Raw genomic sequence first — 27,597 nt, forward strand, 5'->3', positions numbered from 1 at the left:
GCTGAAAAATCTTCAACACTGTCCAAGCCCTAGACGTCCTCACAGAAACAAGAAGCAGAGGGGAGATGCTCCCACTCACGGTGACTCAGTGTGTGTGGCGGGGCTCGGCTGGAACCCGGCTCCAGCCGCCGCTCTCACCTCTGCCCCTGCCTCTGAATCGGCTGTGACAATAACCCAGGCACTGGGCAGAGAGACCTCAGCAGAGCAGTGAGGTTGGCTGTTATCAGGAGCCGGCCAAAACAGGGATTCTCTCTCCTACCTTCCCTCCATCTTTCCTTCCTCCTTCCTCCCTCCACGTTGGACTTGAAGCTGGAGGACATGGACCTGAGTCCCAGCTCTGTCATGAGTACTGTGGGTGACTCTGGAGATGTCCCTTTCCCGCCTTGGGGCTTCACGTGCCTGCATCCTGCTCCATAACTGGGGTAGGGGTGAGCACGATGCTGGGCTCCCCGAGGACCATCCTGTGCAGGTTAGGACCCCAGGCTCCAGCAGAAGTGGGGGTTCTTGGTGCCGGGATACCGGGAGCAACAGACCCATGTGGATGCCTGGGCAGGTCAGCTGAGTGGGCAGGGTCAGACCCAGGCAGATGGGGCAAAGTTAACTTACGCAGATCACTCCCTCTCTCCTTCATTATGCAGAGTGGGGACCATGATGACACCTACGGCTGGACAGGCCACACAGGAGGGAGGTCCGGCAGGGACTGAGGCGGGACTGGGCGCCCCAGGGGTACTCACCGTGGGTGCGGGTTTCCCTCCGGACACGATGCAGACCAGCGTGAAGTTCTGGGCTTGGTAGCGGCTGAAGGGGGCTGGCGTGTCAGCAGCCACTACTTCGATGGAGGTAGGAGGAGCTACCCCAAAAGGGAAGCACAAAAAGATAAAAGGCTTAACTGGAAGATTCAGGAAAAACTCATTGCTCATCTAAGAGAGGCCAGGTCCCATACTGAGTGCTGGGCAGGGGTGGGGGCAAATGTCGCCCAACTCCAGAGGGAGCCGCTGTCCTCACGCACAGTGAGAACGGTGTCCCCGCTGGGTGTACAGAGAGGGCCCTGCCTCGCGGGGCTCACAGCCCGCTGGGCGAGACGGCATGAATCAAGGCACCACGCAGTTAAGCTAAGTGCACCAGGTACCGAGAGGGCACAACAGAGTGTACAGGGGCCTTGCCCAAGCCTGAGGAAGGCCCACTGTGCTGTGATCCGAGGAAGTAGCATACGTGGGAGAAGTATGACAGGTGGCAGGAACCGCATGTGTAAAAGCCTGGGGGCAGGGGAGGGGAGGCGGGCCATGGTGGTGGCAACTCAAGGAGCCAGGGGGATGTGGTGCCCGGTGGGGCTTGGGGGACGTGCAGGGCACGGAACAGGGCGGCTGAGGGCAGCTCAGGTTCCTGCTGGCTCCTGAGAGCCCATGATGACATTTCCAAGAATTTTACGAACCAGTTGTTAAACTACTGCTAGCTTGAAACGGGCCCGGTGGGTTTCTATACACCATGGGGATCAGTCAGAGCTACAAATCAGGGCTTTTGGGCTTGTTTGTTCCCTCTCCTGCCCCGGCCCAAGAGAGTGGGTTTACTAAGCACACCACTGCTCCCGAGTTTTCCTTCTTTGTCCCGAGAGCAGTAGGGAGCCATTGAAAGCTTTACGCCAGAGCAGTGACATGATCTGAGCGCTGCATTTTGAAGAGGCTGGAAACAGAATTTGGGCTAGACAGAGACAGATAACTTAGACCATGGCGAGGGCAGCAGAGAGAAGGAGAGGACACTGGGAGGCATTGGGGACCAGGAGGCTTCACCCTTTCCCTTTATTCCAGAAGCTGCCTTTCTGTGGTTGGTCCTGCTTCCTCCCAGCTCACCTCCCAGCTCTCCTCCCCGGCTACCCCTGGCTGGTTGGCCACAGCCAGTGCTCCGGGCGCTGTGGGGTACGGGAACCGGCCCCTGTGGAGTCATTGGGCACTCCTGGGTCCAAGCCCCAGCTACGTTGCCGCCACCTCCATGTCCCTGGGCTAGTTACCAAAAACCGTGTGGGCCTCAGTTCCCCAGTGTATGAAATGGGAACTGTAGTTGGCAGACATATTTGACAAATCGATAGAAAAGGTCTTAGCACGAGGTAGGAATGTTCCCGCTCCTCGTGATCTCTTCTATTCTTTCCCCTTGTAATTTACAACCCCCTTGTTAATCAGCAGCACAAAAGCCAAAGTCTTATGACCTTTACTCGGGAAAGGCTATCAGTTCCGGCTTCTCCGGCCATGGGTCCTGAGCAGCGAGGAAAGCAGAAAAAATGAAAAGGCCTGGGTGGGCTTTTCCTTCCAGCAGGAGGTTCTCGCCCCCAGGTAAGTTTAATTAAATTCGACAAACATTTCCCGACACCTACTAGGTGCGGGGCATGGAGCCAGGCGCTCGCAGTAGGCACCCGGTGGTGAAACAGACAGGGCGATGAGGAGCTCCGCTCAGCTCCTGGCGGGGGCGACAGCCGCCTGGCAACTCTATTTTAAGGTCTGGGGAAACGAAGCCAGGTACGAACCATTAATTCATTCATTCAGGAAGCCGCCACGTGCTGTCAGCAGGAGAAACAAACAGGAAACAGTCGCAGAACAATAGGTGGAGAATTGTAATCAAGTGTAAGATGGGATGAAACAGATGGTAAGTGGGGTAGAAATTCCAAGGGGGGAGAAATACACCACAACGCTCCAATTACACAGAAATTGCAGATTCTACAAATCTAACTTTTCTAGAACGCGGCTGAAAGCCGGGATCCTGCAGTTTAAGAGCCAACAGTGGCTCACGCATCTGAGCCGTTCTAAGCCCTCGCCGGTGTTAATTCGTTTAATCCTCACCGTGAGTCCTGGAGGTGGGTTTATGGATTCCCATTTTACAGATGAGGAAACTTAAGAGGGTGAAGCAACTTGCCTGGGTTGGCGGAGTCAGGATGTGAACCCACGTGCCCCAGGCCCAGAGCCTAAAACTCTGTGACAGGAAGCTGTGTCGCCTGGATCTTTGGAAAGAAGGAAGGAGCTCATATCTTTTGGTACCTGAGCCCGAACTACATACTGTAGCGACCGGATATACACACTCACCTGGGACATCTCAACTTCCACAGATACTTTAAGTCCAGGTCCCTTCAAAACTGTTCCTGTGAGTGGCTCTACTTAACTCGTTTGCCCCAAAAATTAAGGCCCACGCCAATTAGAGTTTGGCATAAAGCTCTGGCACTGCTCAGGGTGGCATATGTACCGGTGTAAGTATGCCCTCCAAGAATCCTGGAGGCTCAGCTCTAGGCAGGGGGCACCTTCAAAATCACTCATTCATTCTCTCCTGCTTTCATTGAGCAAACAGGAAGCAGGGACCTAGACCCTTCCTTAGAGGATTGCTTTGAGATGAGATGATGCTTACAAGACTGCTGGCACATAGTTAAGCCTGTGATAGAGTTTAGCAAGTTTAACTAATATTATTTGTGTCATGAATACAGGAAGGTAGTCCAGGACAATGGTTAAGAGTGTGGGCTCTAAACTCAACTATTCAGGGTTCAGAGACCAGCTGAACCACTTGACAGCTGTGTGACTCTGGGCATGTTATTCAACCTCTCTGAACCTCAAATTCCTTATCTGTGAAATGAAAATATAGGGTACCTGTGAGAAGTCAACAGGGTGGTACCTGACGGGGTTTTAAAAGTGCACCCGATACGTGTCAGCTGCATATCTTAGCAATATTATTTACTAACATTCTTCCTTTGAGGCTCCTTGCTACCGGCTGGGATAATAAAACCTGGTCTCTGTCCAGGCGCTCACAGTGTGATGGGGGGACCAGCAATGCCCTCCCTGGACTGACACTGCCTGGTTACAGTGATCACCTACCCCATGTGACTACTGAGCATTCAAAATGTGGCTTTTTCAAGTTCTGGTGTGCTGTAAGTATAAAATGCACACTACATTTTGAAGACAATTGTGATAAGAATGTCAACTATATTATTAATATTTCATATTGGTCACATGCTGAAATAACATGTGGGCTATATTGAACTTAATAAATATATTATCAAAATTAATTTCACCTTTAACAACTTTTCCCACTGTGGTTATTGGAAAACTTAAGAGTTACACACATGGCTTGCATCGCATTTCCAACGCACAGCCCCGGATTAGACCCTCCACCTGCAGGTAAGCGAACCAGGGTCAGACAGAGGGAGTGAGCTGCCTATGGTCACACTGTGAGTCAATGGCGCAGACTGGCACCCAGGTTTTCCAAATGCAAGCCAAGGTTCTTGGCATAGCACGGGTGCTCCCCCCAACACACATACACACACACACGCACGCACGCACGCACACGCACATGCACACACATCTGTGCGCGCACACATCCCCGTTCTGGCAATCTGCACCCAAGTCATGCATGCCACCCACACAGACCCTGATTGGGAGCTGTGTTCCCATCCCTCGTTATATTTCTGAGCAGGTGTTAGCAATATGTACAGTTAAGCAAGCTCAGAAGACAGTAACAGATTTCAGTTACATGGACGATGACACAGCAGAGCAGCTAATCTCAGCACGGTCAGCCCGGGCTTCCCACACGCCCCCCTCAACACGGTCCTCAGTCGCCGTGTCCTAGAAGTCACCGGGTCACTGCCCCTCGCCCGGCACAGGGCCCCGAGTGCAGGCAGGCAGGGAGCTGCTTACACCCGGGCGTCCCTGGCTGCTTAAGGATGCTTCACCCCACATGTCACTATCACCCGCTCCCCTTCCCCCTAGCTTTTCCCTTCCTTTGGTTAAGAACAACACTCTCTCCTCCACAACCAACTCACTGCTTTGTAGGCTTGGCATCGACAGCTTTCCTTTACTCTTAGCCTTTCCAATGACCTCTCTCACCCTTATTTCCACCTCCATCCTCACCTCCATCCCTTCTCCTCCATATTTCATTCTCCACCTTCATCCTCACGCCCGTCCCCCTGTCCAATCCTATCCCCACTTCTGGTCTCTTCCCCACCACCTATCTCTAGCCCCATCCCAGCCTCAATCCTTATTTCTGTCTCCATCCCTTCTCCAACCCCAACCTCAACCCCATCTCCATCCCATCCCTGTTACCGTCTCTGCCCAAGGTCAAAGCGAGCAGCCCCCTTATGCGCCCATCCTGAAACAGACCCCATGGGCCCAGGAGCAGTGTCCAGTCAAAGGCAGATGGCCAGCCGCAGGCATAGGCATAAAGACAAGCACAATGCCGAGTTCGAAGTCAGGCTCTGGGGCGAGCAGTATAAAGCAGTCACCTGGCTGTGATCTAGGTGCCAGAGACGGGCACAGAGTCATCAGCCGAGACCCCTGGCTCACTAATCTCTCCCCAGCTCTTCTGCGACAGTGTCCAACAGACCCACCACCAGTGCCTCATTTCTGTGGACTTTGAGACCGTGCCTTCAGAGATGTGTGTGCTAGAACAAGCTCTCCTGGGGGTGCGCACTGTGCACCCGAGAGGACCCTCCGCAGGGGAGAGACGCCAGGCCCACGTTATGTGGCTTGGAGAGAGAATAAATAGTAGTCATAGCGGCGGGAAGAACCCAGCGTGGGCAGAGCTTCAGGATTTGCCTACCACTACCGGGCGCATTCTCACACTGTGTAACCCCAGTCCTGGGCAGTAGGAAGAGCACCCCCCCCCTCCAGTCTACAAGTTCACCTTCACGGTCAAACAGAGGCCACTGCCATAAGCTCTCCTGCAAACAACCTCAAGTCAAGTCAGTGGACTTCCCAGTTTATTTTTGTCTTTGCCTCAAGCAAAGAGGCTTGCTGCTAGAAGTTTCTTTGATTTTTGTCTAGTAGCAGGGAAGGTAACATGGCTTTGCATCTGACACAGCTGCATGTCCCAGCTCATCTGCATCGGGTCTGGTTCACAGCCAATCAGGGGAGGCAGGAGTTGGTATTTTAGACTCCACAGTTCAGATCAACACAGTGAGGTGATGGTCTGGTGACCAGTTTTATGAAATTAACTCTGACATATTGCTCTGCCTTTCTCCTTTCTCGTGAAAGCAGAACTTGGTTCTGGTTGGCGTGATTCACTCTGGAGATCATGCTAACGCATGATCTCTGCTCATCCCGTGGTCTTTACAATTTGGGAACACAAACCTACTCTTGTATGGATCCTGGAATTCTTGGAAAGAGAGGTCCGCCCCATGCCTGTGCATAACTGTATCTACTAGAGTTAAATTCTCTTCTCAACATGAGGTTCACCCCAACTCCCGCCGGGGTCCTGGCTCTCACAAGGTCACACCAAAGTTTCAGCTCAGGCTTTGCTACCGACTTCCCATGGGAATTTGGGCAAATCATTCGACCCCTCCATCAGGTGTCAGTCTTCTCAACTCTTAAATGGGTTCAATAAAACATACCCTGCCAAACTTTCAGCTTCCAGAATTTTTGAGAGGAGAAGCAATGAGAAACGGAACATAAGCCTTCTGTACGGACAGCAAAGTGCTGCACAGACAGAAAGGGATTATTTATGTATATTACCTCGCCGACTGCCCACACCCATCCTTTGGCTGAGCGGGACGTATAGGAGAGTTCCGTTCTCTCCTTTGAATGGCCATTGTCTGGAGGAAGGGGTAATCTGTCCTGTTCCTTGGATACCACTTTATGGTGGTGCTTAGCACACTTCTGCTCTGAGAGTCATTCATCATGGGGTGGTAATCAATTAGATTTGGGGGAGGGGGAGGGAAGGGAAAAGACAAGTTCAAAATTATATTATTTGCAAAAATCCATTCTTTCCTCTCAGCATGCCTGCTCTATTGACTGCCTTCCTTTTCAATCAGCTCCTAGTCATTACACTATATTTCAAAAAAAGAAAAAAAGAAAACCGCCCTCTTAATATAAAAGTGTCCATGAATATAAATGTGCATCCATGTTCCTTATGTTAATTTCTTTCTTTTCCTTTCTTTCTTTTTTTTTTTTTGTCCCACATCTCAGTTTTTCTTTCCCATCCTCTTTTCTAGTCTCTCTCTGCTTCTATCAGATACTGCTCAAAGGAGGATCTCTTCCAGGAAGCCCTCCCTGCTCCAGCCACATTGAGCTGCCTAAGCTTCCTTCTTTACCTGGCTCACCTGCCCTGCACATGCCAGTGCTTCTGCTAGGTATCTCTGCCACATCCTTCAGAGCTGGCTTTAGGTGTTGCCACCTCCAGGCAGTCTCCTAGGACATTGCCAGACTTCATTAGGGCTTATGTTCTGGGTTCTGGGAGTACCCTGCTCCTGTCACACTCATTGATGTTTGTCATTCTATCCTGGGTCCACATCCATTTCTCCACTAGACCGTGTGCTCCCTGGAGGCTAGAGCTTTGTCTTTTTTCAAACTAACTTCAGAGCTAGTACAGGCCCGCCACACCGGAATTTGATTTCAATTCCTGTTTGCTTTCCCGCTTCCTTCATTTTTCCTGGCACAGGCAGGTGTGTAGCCCGTTTGCAGAAGGCATGCCCCCAAAACACTGAGATGCTGTGGGTCCTGCTCCCTATCAAGCCTTGTCTTGATCCTCCCCACATCACCATGCTTCAAACACACTGAGATTGGGGACAGGGGGGTCCATGAACACGCTAAGGTTGTTCCAAGCCCAGGGCCTTTGCATCTATCACTTCCTCTGCCTGAAATCCTTACTCAGCTTTTTGCATGGCTGGGTCCTATTCCTCTTTCAAGTGTCACCCTGCAATCTAAGCTCGGTCCCCTTGTTATTGTCTGTCACAGCACTTTGTCATTTCTTCCTGGAGCTCATCCTAATGGATGTATAATTGTGTCATGCATCGGTTTGCATCCTTGTCTCTTTCTCCGATATCCCGCACCAGAATGTAAGCACCACGAGGGCAGACACTCTTTTTGTCTATGGCTGAATCCCAAGTCCGGACACAAGAGTTGACTCAGTAAAACTTTGTCAGGTGAATAAGCCATGAGTTGGGGGAGGATGGGAGATGACCCAAGTGACCTGCTCTCCAGTTCCTGCCTAATTTGGAAGGAGAAAAATCTCCAGCCCCACCCATGCCCCTCTCTGCAGAAGCAGGAGGCAGATCTCACTGTGGGAGTGGGACTCCAGCAAGAAAGAGAAAGAGAAAAAGCACAACTCTTTGGTTTATGGGAAGATTAAATATTGAACTGAGTAGTAACAGCAGCCAAGGGAAAAAAAAAACTCTGACAAAGAGCCCCCAAATGGAGCCGCCATCAGTGACAGGAGAGATAAACGCAGCGGCGTCTGTGCTTATATGGGCTGCAGCGGGCCCTTTTATGTGGCAGCTGCTGAGCGAGCCCACTGCTCCCTCCAACTTGAAAGCGGTGGGAAGCCTTGTGCTAATGCAAAGGCGAGGGTGGGGGATCTGGGGTCTAGGTCATTGCCACTGTGGGTGGCCGCTGCCTGGGACCCTCTCTCCCAGGAGATGGGGGCCTTTCTGAGTGAAGCGGGTGTCAGGAGAGACCGAGAGAACCAAGTGGCTGCAGGCATTATCCATCCGCCCGCCTCCCTCTCCACGGGGAGCTGGCTGCAAGCACCCACTCACCTGCCTCGTCCCTCCCCTGCCAGCTGTTGTGCTTTCGCAGTGGTGAAAGATAAAATTAACAACCCAACTGGAGGCTCTGGCTGACTGCTCTGGGGGAGCAGGGCGGGGGCTGGAGGGGGGGGACAGCCTGCGAGCCGTGGAGTCGGTGAGGCTGGGCAGAGCGGGATGCTATTCCGTTACCGCTGCTGATGAAGAAATAATACCATGCACACTCGCACGCGCGCACACACATATACACACACTTTTAAGGTGGCAGTGTGGAGGTCAGCACAGTTTCTGTGTTGGATCTGGGTTGGTGTTCTAATGCTATTTTGTAGACTAAGTCTTCAAGTGTGGTCTCTGATTGGCAGCATCAGCCTTTCCTGTGAGCTTGTTAGAAACGCAAATTCTTCTTCCTTTTTTGAAAGAGAGAGGAGAGAGAGAGACGCAGGGAAAGAGAGAGAGACGCAGGGAAAGAGAGACAGACAAGAACATGGAGCTTTTCCTGTATGTGCCTGACTGGGGATCGAACCGGCAACCTCTGAGCTTCCAGACGTAGCTCCAACCAACCGAGCTTCAGGCTAGAGCTAGAAATACAAATTCTTCAGCCCCATTCCAAACCTGCTGAATCAGAAACCCTTAAGATGGGGTAGGGTCCACCAGGAGATTCTAATGCAAGTTCAGCGTGGGAACCTTGACTTCTGTTAGCTGCATTCTGCTCACCTCTAAAATAGAAATAGCAAGTCCCCCTCCATGGTGGTGTTATGTGAACTAGGGACTTGGGCCATAGTAGGTGCTCAGTAAACAGTAGTGAAAATTATTACTGACTGGGAGAGCAAGGTGCAGGGAGGGCAAACCTCAGTGCACCTCTTCAGGCCTCAGCACAGGGGTCTCACGTAGAGCTCTCCTGAGATTCTCTGACTCCCTGTGTGCCACACCCTGCCCCCGCAGCCGGGCAACTTTCTGCTCATGCTTTGATTGGCTTCTTGTCAGTGTTCCCAGTTTTCTGATTGGCCTTCTAGGCTGCCAGTCCCGTATAGACCCACCCTGCACCTGGGGTTTGCTAGCTAGAGGCAGCCTGTCTGTGGACACCACGTGAGGCTCCCTCAACCCTTTCCATGCCATTGTAGTTTATGTAGCAATAGAGCAAATGTGTTCAGGCCCAGATAGGTGCCATTTCTGCAGAGATGAAATCTATGGGGTGTGACATGAATCCGTTTTAAACAGCAGCTAGTCTGGCTATTTGGGGGATGTTTTCAATGTATCCCAGAGGTATATATTACACACATGGGTGATTTTACCAGGTGTTATACTTGCAGTTTTATGAAAGAAGCCCCCGGAAGCCTGCAGAAGCCTGGGGAGACCCTAGCAAGCGGAGGAACATCAGGATCTGGCAAGTGGCAGTGGCACCCAACTCAAGTTCAGGCTCAGGGCTACCTACATTCCCACCCGCCCCCCAGCAGTGGGCTGAAGCTTAAAGGTTTTACGTGAACCATACCCCCCCCCTCTACTCCCATCCTGGAAAACTTCTGTCCCTTCCAGAAGAACTTTGTTCCCCTAAACACTGGGCCTTAGTGTTCTGAGGCTCAGAACAGGTCTTACCCCTGACTTTTCCTGCCCAGGGCCTGAGACATCTGGCCCCAAGGTCACTGCCCTTCTGTTCACAGACAGTGTGTCCCTTAGGCAGTTTCTAGCTTGCTGAGCCTCCCCCACAGTGTGCCTGTCTCACGTGGGGTGCTTATGGGGACTGAAGTACATGGCAGGGGCCATTCCTGCCAACCTCACAGCAGAGCCCCCAGCGCCCAGCCCCAGCTCAGAGCCTCCCTTCCAGCAGATTTCCCAGAAGCCTCTGCAGCTGGAGTCTTTCCTGTCCTATCAGCATTTTAAGATTGATTTCCAAGTCAGAGGGCAAGTAAATCATTCTTGCCACTTAATTCTCATAAGCAATTTCCAGGGGAGACGAGAAGGGAGTGGAGGAGAGCAGCTGTGGAGAGAGGGCTTGTAGGGAAAGGGAAGTGTGCATTTTTTTTTCCTCCCCAACGTTTTACAATGCAAAATTTACAACCTATCTAAAAGTTCAGATAATTGTATAGTGAACACCCTTGTATCTGTCGTCCAGTTTCTATGATGAACATTTAAGTCTACTGGCTTTGTCGTACATCTGTTGGATTGCATCATTTTCAGGAGCTGGAGGAGGCAGAGCCAAGCTTCATTCCCAGTGGGATCCAGCTCCCGGCCAGGGCGGAGGGGCTTGGTTTGGGGGAGGGTTGTCTCAGAGATCCAGCACATGTGGCCTCTCGCTCTGGCCTTGCCATGGCTCCAGGACCTTGACCAGCTATTTTACCTCTGACCTCTCTGTCCTCATTCCTTGTCAGGTCCCTACCAGCCTCAGTTTTCTCATCTGTAAAATGGGGATCCAACAGTACTTGTCCCTCAGGGCTGCTGTGAGGATGACATGAGCTCACATTTGTGATGCTTTTTGTGGGAGGCCTGGTATGGTAAGTTCATGTATCCACTGGCCATGAAATTTGTGCCCAGTAACCTCCATCACTGGTCCCGGAACAGTGGCTGGCCTTTGCCTCCATCACTCACTCGGGCCGCTGGCCCGGGAGCTCCTCACACTAGGGACACTTGTTCACTCTACTGACCGGGGTCCCAGGGCAGGGCAGCATAGGGCAGATCTCAATGAGTGTGTGCTGAGTTGATTTTGCAGGGGTCACTGGGTGGGGGGTGCAAATTTGCTCAGTGAGTGTCCTCCTCTGCAGCCTGAGTCTGGGGCCCACTGGGTCCCCAGGTACTCAGTGGGCAGGATTGGGGGGATGGATGGAGACATTACTTTACCACCCTCTCTACTTACTGGTGGTCACTCTGGGGAGGTTTCCACGGTGCTGGACTAAAAATTCCTAAATCCTTCTCCAGTTCCAACAGTCTGTTGTTCTGTGTGGGGAGGTCTGGAGGGTTCAAGGCAGAGAAGAGGAAGACCTCCTGGCCAGCTGTCAGACAGAAGCACTGGTCAGCAGAGGAGGGCCAGGCTCCCCCGATGGGGGAGGTGGGGAGGTCTCTCCTCTACTGGGCCTGGGGACTCAGCTGGGAGTCTGTGCCTGGCACTATAGGTGCTCAGTGAATATCCTCTCTACCTTCACTCCTATTCCCAAATCCTCAGGCTGCTGCAGGGAGCTTCCCAGGCCCAGCTGGCTTCTGTGGCATCCCTGGACAGATGTCACTGGATTCAGGAACCTGCTGTGGCCTTGCCTTTCCTCTCTGCCTGTGGCTGAGCCCAGTGGACAGGGGCAGTCTGGCCCTGCGTCAGCCTGGTGTGAGAGGAGCCTTTCCAAAAGGCCCCCTCCTCACCTCCCCCTGCTCCTGCCAGCACTAGGCACAGCAGTCGGCCCTTATATGGGCTCGGGAACCAAGCTGCCACATACTGGCTGTGCCAGCTGCTAGCTTGCCCTCTCTGTGCCTGTTTCTCCATCTGTAACATGGGGCTCATCCTGATATCTACTTGATAGTTTCTTTTTGTGTGTGTGTGACAGAGATAGAGAAAGACAGAGAGAAGGACAGACAGGAAAGGAGAGGGATGAGCAGCATCAATTCTTTGTTGCAGCACCTTAGTTGTTCATTGATTGCTTTCTCATATGTGCCTTGACCACAGGGCTACAGCAGACTGAGTAACTCCTCGCTCAAGCCAGCGACCTCGGGCTCAAGCCGGTGAGCCTTGCTCAAGCCAGATGAGCCCGCACTCAAGCTGGCAACCTTAGGGTTTCGAGCCTGGGTCTTCCGTGTCCCAGTCTGATGCTCTATCCAATGTGCCACCGCCTGGTCAGGCTACTTGATAGGTTCTTATGAGCATTATACAAAATACTGAAACCCTGGCCAAGCATGGAATAAATGTCAGCTGTTGTTATATGATAATCTAACTATGTACTCCTTACCTGTGCCACTGTGGGATCCTGCCATGAAGGGGTGCTCCCTGCTTGCCCTGCTTTGATGCTCCCACACTATGGCCTAAAGAGGGCTCCTTTTGCCTGAAATGCCTCCTGTCCTGTCTGCCCCTAGCCAACGAGGCCCAGCTTTATGCCACCTCCTCCATGAAGCCTTCCTGATACCTCCTCCTAGAGGAGACGCTCCCTCCTTGGAACTCTTACGTCCCTCAGCTTGCACCTTAGTCCTCCCCCATCACCCTTATTTTCCTTCTCCTGTAAACCTGTAAACCTGTGCCCTTCTCAGCCTCCCCCACCTTTCAGAGACTCCTTCAGGGCAGACACTGGTCTCTCGTCTCTCTTTCTATCCCTGGAGCCTAGAAGTCAGGCTCTGTATTCAGAGAGAGCAGCTGAGACTCTCCATTTGGTCATCTGTGACCATGGGCAAGTGGCTTTATCTCTCTGATCCTTGATGTTCTTTTCTGTAAAATGGACATAACCACACTCACTCCTCCACCAGCTGTCATGAGAATTAAACACGAGAAGGCCTTCCAAGAACTTAGTGCAATGCCTGACACATAATAAGCACTCGAGTGGAGCTAGCTTTTTGCTATTAAGACTCTTATGATTATTAAAATTGTTATTTAGATTATCACTCCTAAGGAGGGAGTGAAGATGTCCTGCCCCCTCGTGTACAGATAGGGAAACTGAGGTCAGGGGTGTGCAGCAAGCCAGCAGCAGAGATAGGACTGCTGACTCCCGGGCCAAGCCAGCTTGGAGTGTTGTTGTTTTTTATCTCAGTTTCCCCTTTTGTACGTGAGGTGGTAGGATTCCTTGCTTCTCCCCTGGAGTGTCTACAGGCCGCAGGGGCTTCCAGGGGGCCAGCTCACTGCCTCCCTAGTTGCCCTGTCTCTGCTCCCCCAGCTCTTGACACAGCTCTGCTCACACCTGTAACCTCAAATCTCTGAGCTCGAGGCGCTGCAATTTCAACAGCCACATATCACTTGTAATTAAGGGCCCCGTCCCAGGGAGGGGAAGTTTACCTTCTGCTGGAGACACTAAATCCAGCTCCCAGCGGTGGAGAGGATAAAGCATGGCACTGACCTAACACTTGTCACAGTTTAATGATGCACCTGCAGGGCCTGGGAGACAGGGGCCTGGAGGGGTGGGAAGGAAGTGGAAGGAGGCAGCCCCAGCACAGAGGCAAGTCCTGGTCTGTGAGACACAGAAGGTCCAGGTAGCTGGTGAGAGTCTTGGGGTGCTGCAGACACCTTCCTAGACAGTTCCAGGGAACAACAGAATCTCGACAGTTGGGCTCAGGAGGGCACAATGGGCCATTCTATGAGAGACTATAGAGAGGCTCCTTAGCCAGGCAGCCTGGGTTTAAAAACCAGCTCTGCCACTCACTTGCTGTGTGATCTTGGGCAAATTACTTAACTTTTCTGGGCCTCAGTTTTCTCATTTCTTAAAATGGAAATAATAGAAGTATATATTTTTTAGAGTTGTGAGGATTAAATGAATTAATGCATTTAAGATGTTTGGAGCAATGTTTGGCACCCTATAACTGCAAAACCCACTATTATTGTATGTCCTGGCTGTGCCATGTTGAGAAGAATCTCTCTCAGTCCTGTCCCCACAGCGGGCACATAGTAGGTGCTGAAAAATATTGGTTAAATCAAGAACTTGTAAGTGTGAGGAATGAATGAGCAAATGGTCTTCCTCAGAGAAGGGCTGGTGCTGTCCTCCGCTCTGTGGCCCCAGGGACAAGATCCAGAACAGAGCAAACGGCTGGACTGAGCTGTCAGCTCCTTCCAACCACGGTCATGAGCCCGTGAGGTTCCAAACCCCCCAGGGTGTGCATGTACTTTTAGCAGACTTGGTTTTCTCTTCTGTAAAATGGGGGCACTGATCTCGCTGACTCCCCGGACGGCTGGGAGTAGCAGCTGATAGTGCAGCCCAAATATTCCAAGCTGTCTGTTGAGAGGGCCCCTGGTCTCTGGCCGAGCCCATCTGGCTGCCATAATGCCCCGTACTGGGAAGTGACAATGTCCCTCCACCTTCCTGGCAGCCTCGTGTAGAGGGAGAACCGAGGGCTCTGGCTCCCAGCAGATCTGAGCTCGAGTCCCAGCCCACTCACTGCTGTGGGACATCTGGCACGTTCCTTGACCTCTCTGAGCAGGCTGCAGTTGGCCCACTGTCAATAAGGCGGAGGACTAGAGGGCCTGCCACTGAGTACACAGTGGGCTGCGGTCAGGGGTATTCCTCCTCTGTAGTGTTCAGAGAGGGAGGGACAGAGGATTCCAGAAACCTGTTCAGGAGGCGGTTGGCACGCTTGGGCCTTTGGGGCTGAGGCTGAGAAGTGACCGTCCTTGATCGATGACCCCGTTAACTCCAAAGTGTTCCTCTGAGCCCCCAGCCCATCTGCGACTTGGCTGTCAGTGGTGGCCTCTGATAGCTGGGGGCCCCTGGGCAGGCCGGCGGGCAGAGTGGGCGGCCCTCCTCCAGGTCCCCAGCCAGGTCCGGGCACTCGAGATGGCTGTGTCCAGTCTCCGAAGATGCTCTCATGTCCATCTTGGAAGACCCTGGTCACTCCGGCCTCAGTCCCAGGGCTGCAGCCCCTCTGGCAGCCAGGCCCGGCCCTCTGTCTTGTGCCCTTTCTGCCCATCGAGCCCCCCCCCCAGGAGCTCTGGCTGTTGCGGAGGAGGCCTACAAGGGTCCTAAGGACTGCAGCCCTGGCCGCTCCACCCCGATGGCCCATTTCCAGTAGTTACCTCTGCTAAGCGAGATCACAGTTTCACTGGTACCTTCTCAGGGGACTGTCTCATGCCGGGTTCTGCCGGGTCCCCCACAGCTGCTCCCATCTTTACAATTGGTCCCACGTCCTGTGGCTTCTGTCTGGAAACACCTGGCATGTTCCACCTCTAACTGCCTTAGCCCTGGGCTGGCTCCCGCCTCCCTCCCCTTCTAACTGCCCGCCTCGCCCCCAGAACTTTCTCTATGTACCATCTGATTTGCTCCTCACCATCGCTCTGTGATGCGGGAGCCTTCCTAGCCCCCAGTGTCCAGATGAGGAAACTGAGGCTTGGGGAGGAAAAGTCACGGCCAGACTGTAGAGAAGGTAAGGTTAGGCTCAGGGCTGTTGGCTCTGTTCTCTCCTGACTCCTCTACCAGTGCCCAAGGTGGGAGTCCAGGGCGGTCACTGCCTGGCTTAGAGACTTCCCATGACACAGATGTCCCCTCCTGCAGCTCTGAAACCACCCCTAGATCCACCTCAGTTAGTGTGTGAAGGTCAGGGCAAAATGGGTGAGAAGTCAGAACAAGTACCTTTCTCGTGAGCTCACTGAGAGCTTGGGACACAGGGGAGGTGCTACTGTAACCCCCCACTTAGCAAAGACAGAAACTGAGGCTCAGTGTGTATAATGGTTGGGCCCAGGGGCTCTGGAGCCCACCTGCCTGGGCTGGACTCCTGTGTCTGTCCTTCCTGGACCTGTGTGCCCTGGGCACAATCTTCAGCATCCCTGTGTTCACACTTGTAAATGGGGAAGGTAACAGCAGACCCAACCTTAGAGGGCTGTTATGACAATTAAATGTGTTGGCAGGTGCAAAATAGAACTGTGCCTGGTGTATAGTAAACGTGCAATAAACATTTGCCACTTTTATTACTATAGTTGCAAACGGGGCTCCAAATTCATGGCTGAATGCAAGGCTCATACCCTTAACCACTCCTCAACTCTCCGAGGAAGTAAACGCTGTTTCTAGTCGACCTGCTTGGATAGATAATTCTTCAGGTGGCAGCTACCCTGCCCCATGGCTTCTAGTATGGAGGGCCTGGGGCCCTTGCTGTCTGCACCCAGAGGGGATGGGATGGAGGGTGGGGGAGGGAAGAGGGCTTGGAGGTGGACCTGCCCAGACTTTCAGTTGGAAGACAGGAGTGCCTAGGTCTGGTCCACAGGACTCTGGGGGCTTCTGGGATCAAAAGTGGGTTTGCCCCTGTGCCCCACACTGCCCTGGGTCCCCTCTGCAGCTCTGGCCTGGATCCCAAGCTGCCCATACCTCTTCCTGACAGCAGCATGTGCTCTCTGGAGCCTGTGGCCACTGCAGTCGCCTGGGGCCAGTTCATGTAATTAGTTCAATCCCAGCAGGAGGCTCCTCTGCTCAGGCTCCAAGGCAGGGGAAGGAGCTGATCATTTCCCACCCAGCGGGCGGTCTGAGTTCCGGAGAGGGCTGATGGTGGCTCAGAGGAGTCTTGCCTCCCAGCTACCCTGCCTGTGAACCCCCAGGGATTCCCATTCAAGCAGCCTCCCTCCAAGGATCTAACCTGCCCTGTGGGTGGCCATATATACCTGCAACTCCCATCCCCCACTGCTGTCCTGCGTCAGGCAGCCTCCTGGAGAGGGGGTCCTGCAAACTGAAGCCCCTTTCCCTTCAGAGACTCAGACATGTGTTCCTTCTTTGTGCAGGCCTGCGGGAGCGTCGACAGGCCTTGGAGGGACGCAGGGTCTACCGTCAGCCCACAGTTCCCCCCATCCCACAAGAAGCCACCGACACCTCTCCCTCCCCAGTTCAGGGAGGTCCTCCACCCTCCGATGATTGGTTCTGGGAATGGGCTCCTTTTTCTAGAGAGGAGCACGGGGCTGAAAGCCCAGAGAATCGAGTTCAGGAATCTGGTCTTAGAAAGCAGAGCTCCGGGTCTCTGGAAATCCCAGGTTCTGGCCTCACGGAAGTGGGCTCAGCCTGCATCAGCCCCCAGCGTGCCTGTGGTCTCTGTCCCTCTAGGAGCACACACCAACCCCAGCATGGGATTTTTGTCATGGGAAAGCGGGAGGAACAGGCCACAGGAGGGCTTCCTGTGAACCCTTTGTCCCAAGGTACACAGCTGGGGAGCGGCAGAGTCGGACTGGAGGTGGCCAAATGGCTCTAGAAAGCACCAGAAGTGCATAAGGACGGACAGATAGACCAAGGGAATAGAATAGAGAGTCCAGAAATAAACCCTCATATTTACAGTCAATTGAATCTCAGCAAGGATTCCGAGACTACTCAATGAGGAAAGAAAAGTCTATTTAAAAAACGGTGCTGGGACAACAGGCATCCCCATGCAAATCATTAAAGTAGACCCCTCCCTCGCTTCACGGTAGAAGAACCAGCTTGAAATGGGCCCTGAACCTAAATGTGAGAGTTAAAACCTACAAAAAAACTATTAGAGGAAAAACAGGAATAAATTATGACCTCGGGTCGGGCAGAGCCAACATCAAAAGCACAAGCAACAGAAGAAAAAAATAGAGAAACCGGACTTCATCAAAATGAAAACCTTCTTTCCCCACCCCCCTGAAAGGACCCCCACCGAGAAAGGGCACCGATAACTCAAAACAGGATAAAGTATATGCAAATTATACACCTGCCAAGGCCCTCATATCTGGAATGAAAAACTCTCACAACTTAATGATAAAAAGACAAGCAACGGAACTGAAAATGAGCAAAAGATCTGAAGCCATTTCTCCGCAGCAGATGTCCAAATGGCCAAGGAGCCCGGAGAATACTCTCCCCATCCTTAGGCGTCAGAGAAATGCAAATCCGAACACCACTGTATGAGAAAATTTAAAACACAAGTCTACACAAAAAAATTGAACGTGAATGTGCATAAGTACCATTATTCACAATCGCCCCAAAGTGGAAACAACCCAAATGTCTATCAATTGGTGAAAGGATAAATAAAATAAATAAAATGTCGCCTGTCACACAGGAGAGTATTATACTGCCGTAGAAAGGAACGGAGCGCTGATCTGTGTTCCCGTGTGGATGACTTGAGGACACTCTACTATGTATAATCCTATTAACAACATATTGTATGAGAGCACATATTGCATAACCCGACTAACACGAAATGTCCAGCCAAATCCCCAGAGGCAGGAAGTAGGTTAGTGTTTGCCTAAGACTGGAGGGAGGGGGGAGGGGACAGGGGCAATTGCTAATAGGTACAGGGTTTCTTTGGGGGGGTAATAAAAATGTTCTAAAAGTGATCGTGCAACTCTGTGAATATGCTAAAAACCACTGTCTACTCTAAGTGATTGAATTATGTTATATGAATTATATCTCATTAAAACAGTTTATTTAAAAAAAAGGGGGGGGGACACCAGATGCTCTTAATAAATATTCAGTAAAAATATAATGGGAGGAAAAAGCCAAACTGTACAGAGTCCATTATCAACTGCTTCCTGGGGGTGGGGGGAGGTGGGGGGGTGCCTTGGCTCCAGGTTTGGAAAGCATATGGTGTGGTTTGGTGCCTTTGTGGCGTTAGATTCCAAAATTCTACCTCCATCTGCCAACCTTACTTGAAAGCCTCCAGAAGAGAGAGAGAGGAGCCCAGAGATAGAACATTTGATCAATGTTTGTCAATACCTTTGTGACTTCTGACAGAGCAAAGTGACTAAATGTGTAGGATGCGTTTACCCCTGCTCTGCCACTCTCTGGCTGGGCGGCCTGGGCAAGGGAGAGAACTTCGGGGTTTCTCTATCCGTCAAAGGGGAAACGGAAGTACCCATCGACGACAGCTGGTGTGACGGTTCATTAAGTTAACTTATGGGTAGCTTAGCACAGTGCCTGGCATATTAGCTGATGCTCAGTGAAGGGTGACCCATGTGGTTGGGAGCGGAGACTGTCAGATTCAGAGTCAGACAGTGAATCCTGCTCTGTCATCTCCTGGCCCAGTGGCTATGATTGGTTGAATTGTTCCTCCCTCGCCCCCCACAAAAGAGATAGGTTGCAGTCCTAACCCCTAGTACCTGTCAATGTGCCCTTATTTGGATATAGGGTATTTGCAGATGTAACCAAGTTAAAACAGAGTCGCACAGTTTATAATCATGTGTGATGGGGAGCTGGGAAACTGAACAACGCCGTTACCAAGCCTCGGCATCTGCCTCGGTACCGCGAGCCATCCCCTGTGACGGAACCAAACTGCCTCGAGGCAGAGACTTGGCCTTCTTCTCCACCGTGTTCCTAGCATCCAGACCTCCTCCGCCCGGGGAGATGCGGAAGAAGTGGTCGTTGAATCAGTCGCATGAAGGCGTGACGCCTGCATGGCTCGGGCCTCGCCTCCTTGGAGTGTCACCGTGCAGAGCCCTTGCTGACCACCCCTTCCCATAGCCCCGCTTCCCGCTGCTCACACCCGCCTCTGCAGCTGTCTGCTTGTCCCTGTCCGCCTCCCTCCTGCCCTGCATGGTAAGTTCCATGCGGATGGGGGATTTTCTCTGTCTCATTGCTGGATCTGAATTCCAGTGTTCACCAACCATGCCTGCAACTAGGTGTTCACTCAATATTTCTTAAACAAATGAACAAACGAAGAATGCATGAAGGAGATTTAGAACACCCATGTGCGTGGGCAACGGTAATAAAATCACCTTCCAATATGTTGAAGTCCTAACTCCCAGGACCTGGGAATGTGCTCTTGTTTGGGTTTTTGGGTTTGGAAATAAGGAATAGTTCTTGGCAGGTCTAACCAAGTTAAGAAAGACATTCTGAGATTGCCTTTATGAGAAAGGAAGTAAGTTCAAGCCCAGCCCGCCCATGTCATAAGTTAGAAACTGATCTGGATTTGAACTCAGGTCCGCTGGACTCCAAGTCCAGTGCTCCTTTTGGAGTGTTGGCGTAGTGAGGGGCCCTGGGTCGTAGAGCACGGAGAATCACCCATGGGCAGTGGGGCACGGGAAGGGAGTCCTCCCAGACTCCACAGGCCCCTGAAGGGACAGCCCCACTCGCCCATCTGAGCTTCGGAGAGCCAAAGGCTCCTCGTGAGTCCTCAGTCTCACCCAGGTGAGGTCCCCCCTCTCTCTCCACTCTCTCTCCCCTCACGCTTCCTGGCATTTGAGTTACTAACCGCCTTCGGATCAAAGGGAGGGACGTTTCCCTTGGCAGTTCTGAGTTGTTAGGAGCGCCAGCTTCATTCTCGGAGAGCCCTGGTGGGACCCTCAGCTTCGTCACTCACGGGGTGGGAGGGAGCTGCTTAAACTCTCAGAGCCTCTGTTCTGTCATCTGTAAAATGGGGATGACACAGCCGGCCTCGGCAGGCTTTCGTGAAGGTCACCAGATTAGCTGTGGGTTGACAGCTGGGCACACCGACCGTGTCTGATGGGAAGTGGCCTTGATTATTAGCTGTGGGTTGGAAGAGCCCCCTCGGTGGTGACAGGTCTGCACGGCGAGGGTGGCAGAGAATCCTGTGCCTTGGTCTTCTGGTGGCACCGAGAGCAGCTTGGATGGGGTGGGGGTGCCTGGGCCTCGCAACATGTAATTGATTGTAACTTCACACCCTTAACATGCTCTCCCGTGTGACCTGCACCACCGAGAAGAACCTCGGCGATGTCGCCGTGACTGTGTATAATGCATTCCCGGGGCCCAGCGTGCAACTTTGAAATTGGCTTACAATTTATCTGCAGCTCGGATGAAAACATTTTAATGACTGCGTGCGGCACGGTCCCTCGGTGTCACCCATGGGGCTCCCAAATGTCTCTCCCCGCCATATAGCGGGGGTTGTTATAGGCGTGAAATTACAGCCACTCTCGCATTTTGATCTCCACCCGGAGGCCTCTGGAAACGGCGTGTCAGAACGTGCTAGGTGCAAATGTGGCGATGGCAGGCTGGGGTGCCGCTCCCCAGCACGGCTCTGGGCCTTTGATGCACACGGGGCCCTGGGCTGTGCCCGGCTCCCCAGATCCCAGGTCCTCCTCTCCCCACTGCCCCAGGGACCTTCCCTGTGACTCCCAAATTGGACAGGGGCTATCCTGCATCACCATTGGCTGCCCTGGTCCTCAGGCTCCCTTGTGGCACAAAGGAGACCCCTACTTTCGATGACCTCCACTCATCAGAAAGCAGGGTCTTTGTGTGTGTGTGTGAGACAGGAAAGGGTCCAGCAATGTCACAGAGAGGCCAAGGCAATGAATAGGTTTTAATTTTTGAAACTGGCCTTGACATATATTTAAAGGAGTTAGAAAGGTAGGGGACAGAGCAGCACAATATTTTTTTTTAGGATTTCTTTGTTTGTTTTTTATTTAGAAATTAAATTTAATGGGGTGACATTAGTCAATACAAATGTATAGGTTTCAGGTGACCATCTCCATGGCAGGCAGAGTGGCACCATTTTTAACCTTTCTAATTGTACTAGATTTTTAACTGGCATAATCACTATTTGTTGATACTATAAGAGATACTATTGACGGACCCCTGGAAAGTGGCCCAAGCCCGGAACATTCTGTCTCGTGGATTATCGCCTTTAACCTTCCCAGCCTTGGCCAAGTCACTTCAGTCTCTGAGCCTGGGTCAGCGCTACGGGCACAAGCCAGTTCCCGCCTCACAGCTGACGTGGCCTCCGGATTACTGAAGACGCTGCAGGGAAACCCCCTCATACTGCACCCCCTCCTCCCCTCCCAACCCTCCCCTGGCCATTCCAGCCTCGGGCAAGCCGCGAAAACCATGCTGGGACAGGGATAGGGACAGGGACAGGGACAGGGACAGGGGCAGGGTCAGCCATGGTTCTGTGGGGCCCAGAGCAAATCCAGCCCTACTTCCTCCAGCCTCATCATCTGTGAATTTGGGATCATTGTACTCCTGAGGGGCAGTTGTGAGGATCAGGTGGAATGTTCCATTGAAAGCACTCTGGAACTGGCACAAATTGGCCAAGGGTGAGGTGTTACTGTCATTGTCAACATGGGGCTGTATCTTGGCTCCTCCCTTAGGCAGACCTCGGAGTGGAGCTGGGGCCCTTTCCAAGGAGCCAGTCTGCACGAAGCTATAAACATTCCTTTCTCAGACTGGCTTAAAGATCCTAGGAGTCATGACTCGTGGACACGACTTCTCCGTGCAGGGCTTGAAGCCAGGGGCATGAGGCAGCCATTGCTGAGCCTTCGAGTGAGCGGGTCGGAGACAGCCGTGATGAAGACCGCGAAGTCTGGCCTACTAAACATTTTGGCTGCCCCACACTGGGCTGGGTGTTTTTGCAAACCTCATCTAATTTAAATCTCACCATCCTTGTCCTTATTTTACAGACGGGGAAACTGAGGGCCAGGGAGGCTAATGAACCGAAGGTCACGTGCTGGATCTGGAATTCGAATCCAAGCCTATCTGTCCTTAACTTGTGTGCTGCAGGGATGGGGCCATTTTCCTGTGTCTGGGGCAAAGTGAAGCGGGAATTAGAAGGTGGGGGAGAAATACACTGTACACAGACAAGCGTACAGATACAGATGTTGATATATGTGTTAATATAAATGAAAACAGAATTAGTTTGGTTTTTTTTTTTTTTTTTGAATACTTAGAGGTTTAGCTCAGTGCTCTGAAATTGTGGTCCCAACACTGAGCTGCCTAATATCATAGGAAGAATTTGTGATCCCGGCTGTGTGATCTTAGGCAAGTAGCTTGCTCTCTCTGTGCCTCCAAGTCTGCATCTGTAAGATGGGGTTGCTCGCACTAGTACCTACCCTCCTCAGGTTGGTAGTGAGGACTAAATGATATAACATGGAAAGCTGAGCCCAGCAGCCTCTGTGGGGTCTTCCCTGAGTCATCTCCTGAAAGTGGCCACTGCTCCACCTTCGGTCCTTCTTAACTCCATGACCCCGCTTAATTTCCTTCCTGTGGATGGTATTTATTGCCATCCACAATCATCTCACTTATTCCTCTCTGCCTGTATTTTATGTTTATCCCACGCACTGAATGCAGACTCCCCAAGGACAGAGATATTGTCCTGTTGAAGGTGTGTGTCCATTACCTGGCACATAGTAGATGCATCTAATGAATGCATCTAATGAGTAAGCATCTAATGAATGAATGATTGCTCACATGTCTCTGATGGGACTAGGAACCTGTTGATGGTGCAAACTGAGTCTGTTCCTTGGTGTGGCCCTGCTTGGGGCTGGGCACCGGGGGTGCTCCTTGTCCATGCTTTACAGGAGCCAGCCAGTGAATGGGTGACTGCAAGGGGGAAAGGGTTTCCCGGCACCGCCACCTCCCTGCCAGGGCCCGCCCCCCAGGAAGCCAGAGCACACCGCAGGCTGTCACTGTGGGAATCAATGTCCTTCTGGAGGTCTGGCCTTTGGAGGTTTTCAATTTCCCCAGAAGCTGCGGCTTTCAACAAAGCCTTTATACTCTCATTGATCGCCCAAGCACCGCAGCTTTGTTTCCCTGATAAATATCATTTGATAAGAAAATCGGAGAACACTGGAGCCCAGAGTTGAGGCCAAGCCCCTAGAGTTCTGGAAGCAGAATCTGAGAGTGTTTCTGGCAAGGACCTCTGTGCTAATGGGGCTTCGGACACCACTGGGAGCAAGGCCCTTGGTTTTACAAAATGGAGAAACAGAGGGTTGAGTGGGGGACCCGGGCAGCCAGAGTCGGCCTTGAGCATTATCGTCCCCATTTTGCATATGTAAATGAAGGCACGGAGACAGCATCAGAACCCCAGAGCCCTGGCATCCAGTCTACTGTGCTTTCTACCCCATCACTCAATGCTCAACGTCTCAGCAAAGGCCTTGGGAGGTTCAGGCAGGGGAGGGGCGGCCCGGTCAGAAGCATCCTCTCGGCAGCGGGTGTGCGTCACTACGAGATGATGTCTCAGACCCCCAGGGAAGCTCCTCCCTCTGAGGAGAACCCACCCCACTGCACTTCCCCCACGGGTATTTCTTTGAACATGAGTCCTGGCTTCAGCTTGGGAAAAGTGCCCACCCAGCTGCTCCTACAGGTCCCCGTACCTCCCTCCCTGTGTCCTCGCTGGGTCTGAGTCACAGAGCCTGGAGCTGCGTGGTCCATGAGTGATGCATTAGGCCGGCATCCCACTCCCATCTTACTGAAGGGAAAACTGAGGCCCAGAGACAGAGCAGCCTGCTGCCCCATGGTTACACCATGGTTACACCTTGGGGCAGCTCTGATACATCTTCAGTTCCTCATTTGTCTTAATCAGTGTGTCAGAACCCCTTCTAAATGCCTGGTCTCTGAGGACAAAGTGCAGCTCTGTCTTCATGAGGTCAGGGTCTCAGTGATCTTAGAAGAACGGGGTCCTGAGAAGAAATCCTCTGTGGCAAGGACTCACTGGGCACACCTCAAGGGCTAGGGTGGGAAAGAGGGTCCACTGACAGCGCAACTGGCATTTTGGCAGGCGGTGACCAGGACAGCCCCCCTGTGCGCAGGTGCACGCACGCACACACACAGCTCCTTGCTGTGATGCTGGCGGCCCGGGACCGGCACTCACCCATGACGTTGAGGAAGATGTTGCCCGATGCCAAGACCACCTTCTCTCTCGTGGCACGGTCATAGATGCCCACGTGGCACTCGTAGGGACCGTTGTCCGAGACGCGGACCTCAGGCAGCCTGGGGGAGGCAGAGAAGCGGGGTGAGGGCCTATAATCTGGGGCTGGAAGGTGTCACCCCCCCAAATCCACTGTTCAGCCTTCAATCAACAAATGCTCCTGGATTGACCATAGCCCGTGTGCCCTATGGAGAGGATCACCCCCTGCGAGCTGCGCCCTGTGCTCGGTGTCTCAGAAGGAGCAGGCGTGGGCCTGTGCATCCCCCAGGGGACCCTGGGGGTGACAGAGGTTCAGAGACGCCTGATGTGTGGTTCAGGATCAGAACTGTTAACTAGCACGTCCCCTCCATGGTCGCCCTCCGTGTATGGGTCATTATTCCTGTTTCATAATGAAACCTGAGGCTTTAAAGGGAACAAAATGCTTCTCCCCACCCCAACGTGGCTAATAAGAGCCAGGATGGGAATTTGAATGCTGCCTTACTGTCTCTTTATGCCTAGCCGCTAACAGTGTGTAAGTAAATCAATGTGGTTGTGTTCCAATAAAACTTTATTTATAACCATTAGAATTTGTTTCTTTATTGGTTGATTGATTGGTTTGAGAGAGAGAGAGAGAGAGAGAGAGAGAGAGAGAGAGAGAGAGATCAGTTTGTTGTTCCACTTATTTATGCATTCCTTGGTTGATTCTTGTGTGTGCCCCGACTGGCCAGGTACCGAACCTGCAACTTTGGCATATTGGGACAATGCTCTAACCAACTGAGCCACCTGGCCAGGGTGTCATTGAAATTGGAATTTCAAATATTTTCATGTGCCAGGAAATCTTTCATTTTTATTTTTTCCCAACATTAAAAAATGTAAAATACATTCTTAGTTCAAAGGGTGTTAAAAAAAACAGGCTGGATTTAGCCCACAGGGTGTAGTTTGATGATCCGTGTTCTAGATCCTTCTACAGGCTTTGCAGGTCAGATCATGCTAAAATGAGTTGATATATTGTTCTCTCTCCCTATGGAAATTGCACAGTAGAGCCCTGACCTGGTGTCAGAGAGAGCCAAGTTCAAATCCCGGCCCTGCTGTTGCTACACCGTGTGTGTGACCTTGTGTGAGCCACACCGCCTCTCTCTGAGCCGTCTGTTTTTCTCATCTAAACTACGGGGCTAGTGTTTCCCAGGACTGCAGTGAGGCTTAAACAAGATGATGTCATTGCAAGACCTCTGTAGGCAAGAAAGTGGCCTTAAATGGGCGAGGCACTGTCCCCTATTGTTCCTTCATCCTGAGATGCCCTGAGAACCTGGCCTGGTGTTCCAGAACCCCCTGAATCAGAAAATCAGTCTGTCCCGCAGCAAATTCCAACCTTATCTGGGTCTAATCACGCAGCCAAGGGGAGCCTATTCTGGCCACAACTTAGAGAAGTGGTTCACTGTGCTTGGCTCTTACAAGTTCTCACGCTGCAGCAGAAAATTGGGGGAAGAAGCTAGTAAGTGCCAGGCACGGTGTCCGATGCACCAGACTGGCCCCGCTGGGGAAGGAGGAGGCAGTGGTTAAGAGCACAGGCTCTGGGTGTACGTCCCAGCCCTCAGTCCAATGCCTTGTTCCCTCCCCTTGTGGATGCACTTCCCACTCTATTCGGCTAAGCTTCTCTCGCCCATCTGTTTCTGCTGAGCTATCTAACCTCAGATTTATGCCTTCCTTCTCTTGTTTCGGCTGTACTCCCCCCCCCACTTTTGCCTTCCAGCTCCATTTCCTATGATTCACTACCCCCACCCCTCCCCCTCGCCACCCCCACACCTGGGCCCCCAGCCTGTATAGTCAGCTCCTCTGAAGCTCCCTCTTTCATCCCACCACCCAACACACATTATCATAAACAAATACCTTCATTTACATAGACTATACAAGGGTTGACATCTGGTCTACCTACTGTCATGAAAGACTTAAAGAATGGGGAGCTTTTCATCAGGAAACTTAGTGGGGAAGATGCTGCTCCCCCCACACCCCCCTGCAAGATTCTCGGAGGAGCGCGGTGACAGTGGAAACAGCAGGCAACTGTCTCCCCTCCAGGAATTATTTTCTTTGTTTATAACTCAGATTTTTAAAAAAAAATTGCTTTCCCACTGGGCACTGTTGAGAGTGACAGTCACCTCGAGTGACATTCATAGATGTCAGTTATAGAGGCTACCTGCTTAAGTGACTTGTGTAGGTCAGGTATGCCGGTGACATGCTCAGGTGCCAGCTCTATCAAGGAACGGGCTCTGGGGACATGTGTAGCTGGAAGCTTCCCAGATGATATAATGAGGTAATAACAACATGGTTGACACACAGGTGGAAATGTTCAGGTAGCCGCCACATAGGTGATATACACAGATGTGTTTATGTGATAGCAGCACAGGTGACATGATTAGACAATCACTACACTGATGACATGCTCAGGCGACAGTAACAAAAGCAATATGTTTCAGTGACACAACACAGATGGTACAGAAGACAGCTCAGGGGACACCTGGATTGGTGAAGAAGGCAGCATCTTGCTCAGGACTATTTCTACGGCCTCAGATGTTCCCTCTCCTGGTTTCCTTAGCTCCACAAATTGTCCAAGCCATTCTCCTGGGTACAATCCTTGGATCTCTCATTTCTCTTCTCCCCAGATATAGTCCGTGACCACCTCCTCCTGGGTGTTCGGCCTCCTAAATATATCCTGACCTAGCCACGTCCCTCTATCTCCACGGCCTGCACCTTTCTCCACCGGGAATATGGAGGTGGACAGCTAACTAGTTTCTGATCCTGCTCTGTCTCCCTCCCTCTGGATCCATTCTCCAGGGAGAACCCAGATCTTTGCAAATGCAAATAGAACTAAGGTACTCCTCTACCCAAAGCCCTTCAAAAACTTCTCTCTGTTCCTAAGATAAAGACCAGAATCCTCATCTTGGCCAATA

The 27,597-nt window shown here is 52.0% G+C and overlaps 1 protein-coding gene across 1 annotated transcript in view; it reads right to left on the reverse strand.

Moving 5' to 3' along the window:
• Positions 1–27,597, reverse strand: part of IGSF21 (immunoglobin superfamily member 21) — a 246,211-nt gene that overhangs the window by 13,179 nt on the left and 205,435 nt on the right. The window contains exons 4-5 of the mRNA XM_066265155.1: positions 24,617–24,735; positions 735–850 (exon numbers count right to left, since the gene is read on the reverse strand). Of these exons, the coding sequence (XP_066121252.1) occupies positions 735–850; positions 24,617–24,735 (235 nt within the window). The remainder of the gene's footprint in view (positions 1–734; positions 851–24,616; positions 24,736–27,597) is intronic.

This window comes from Saccopteryx bilineata, chromosome 3 (assembly GCF_036850765.1).
Source record: "Saccopteryx bilineata isolate mSacBil1 chromosome 3, mSacBil1_pri_phased_curated, whole genome shotgun sequence".
NCBI classification, from domain to species: Eukaryota; Metazoa; Chordata; class Mammalia; order Chiroptera; family Emballonuridae; genus Saccopteryx; species Saccopteryx bilineata.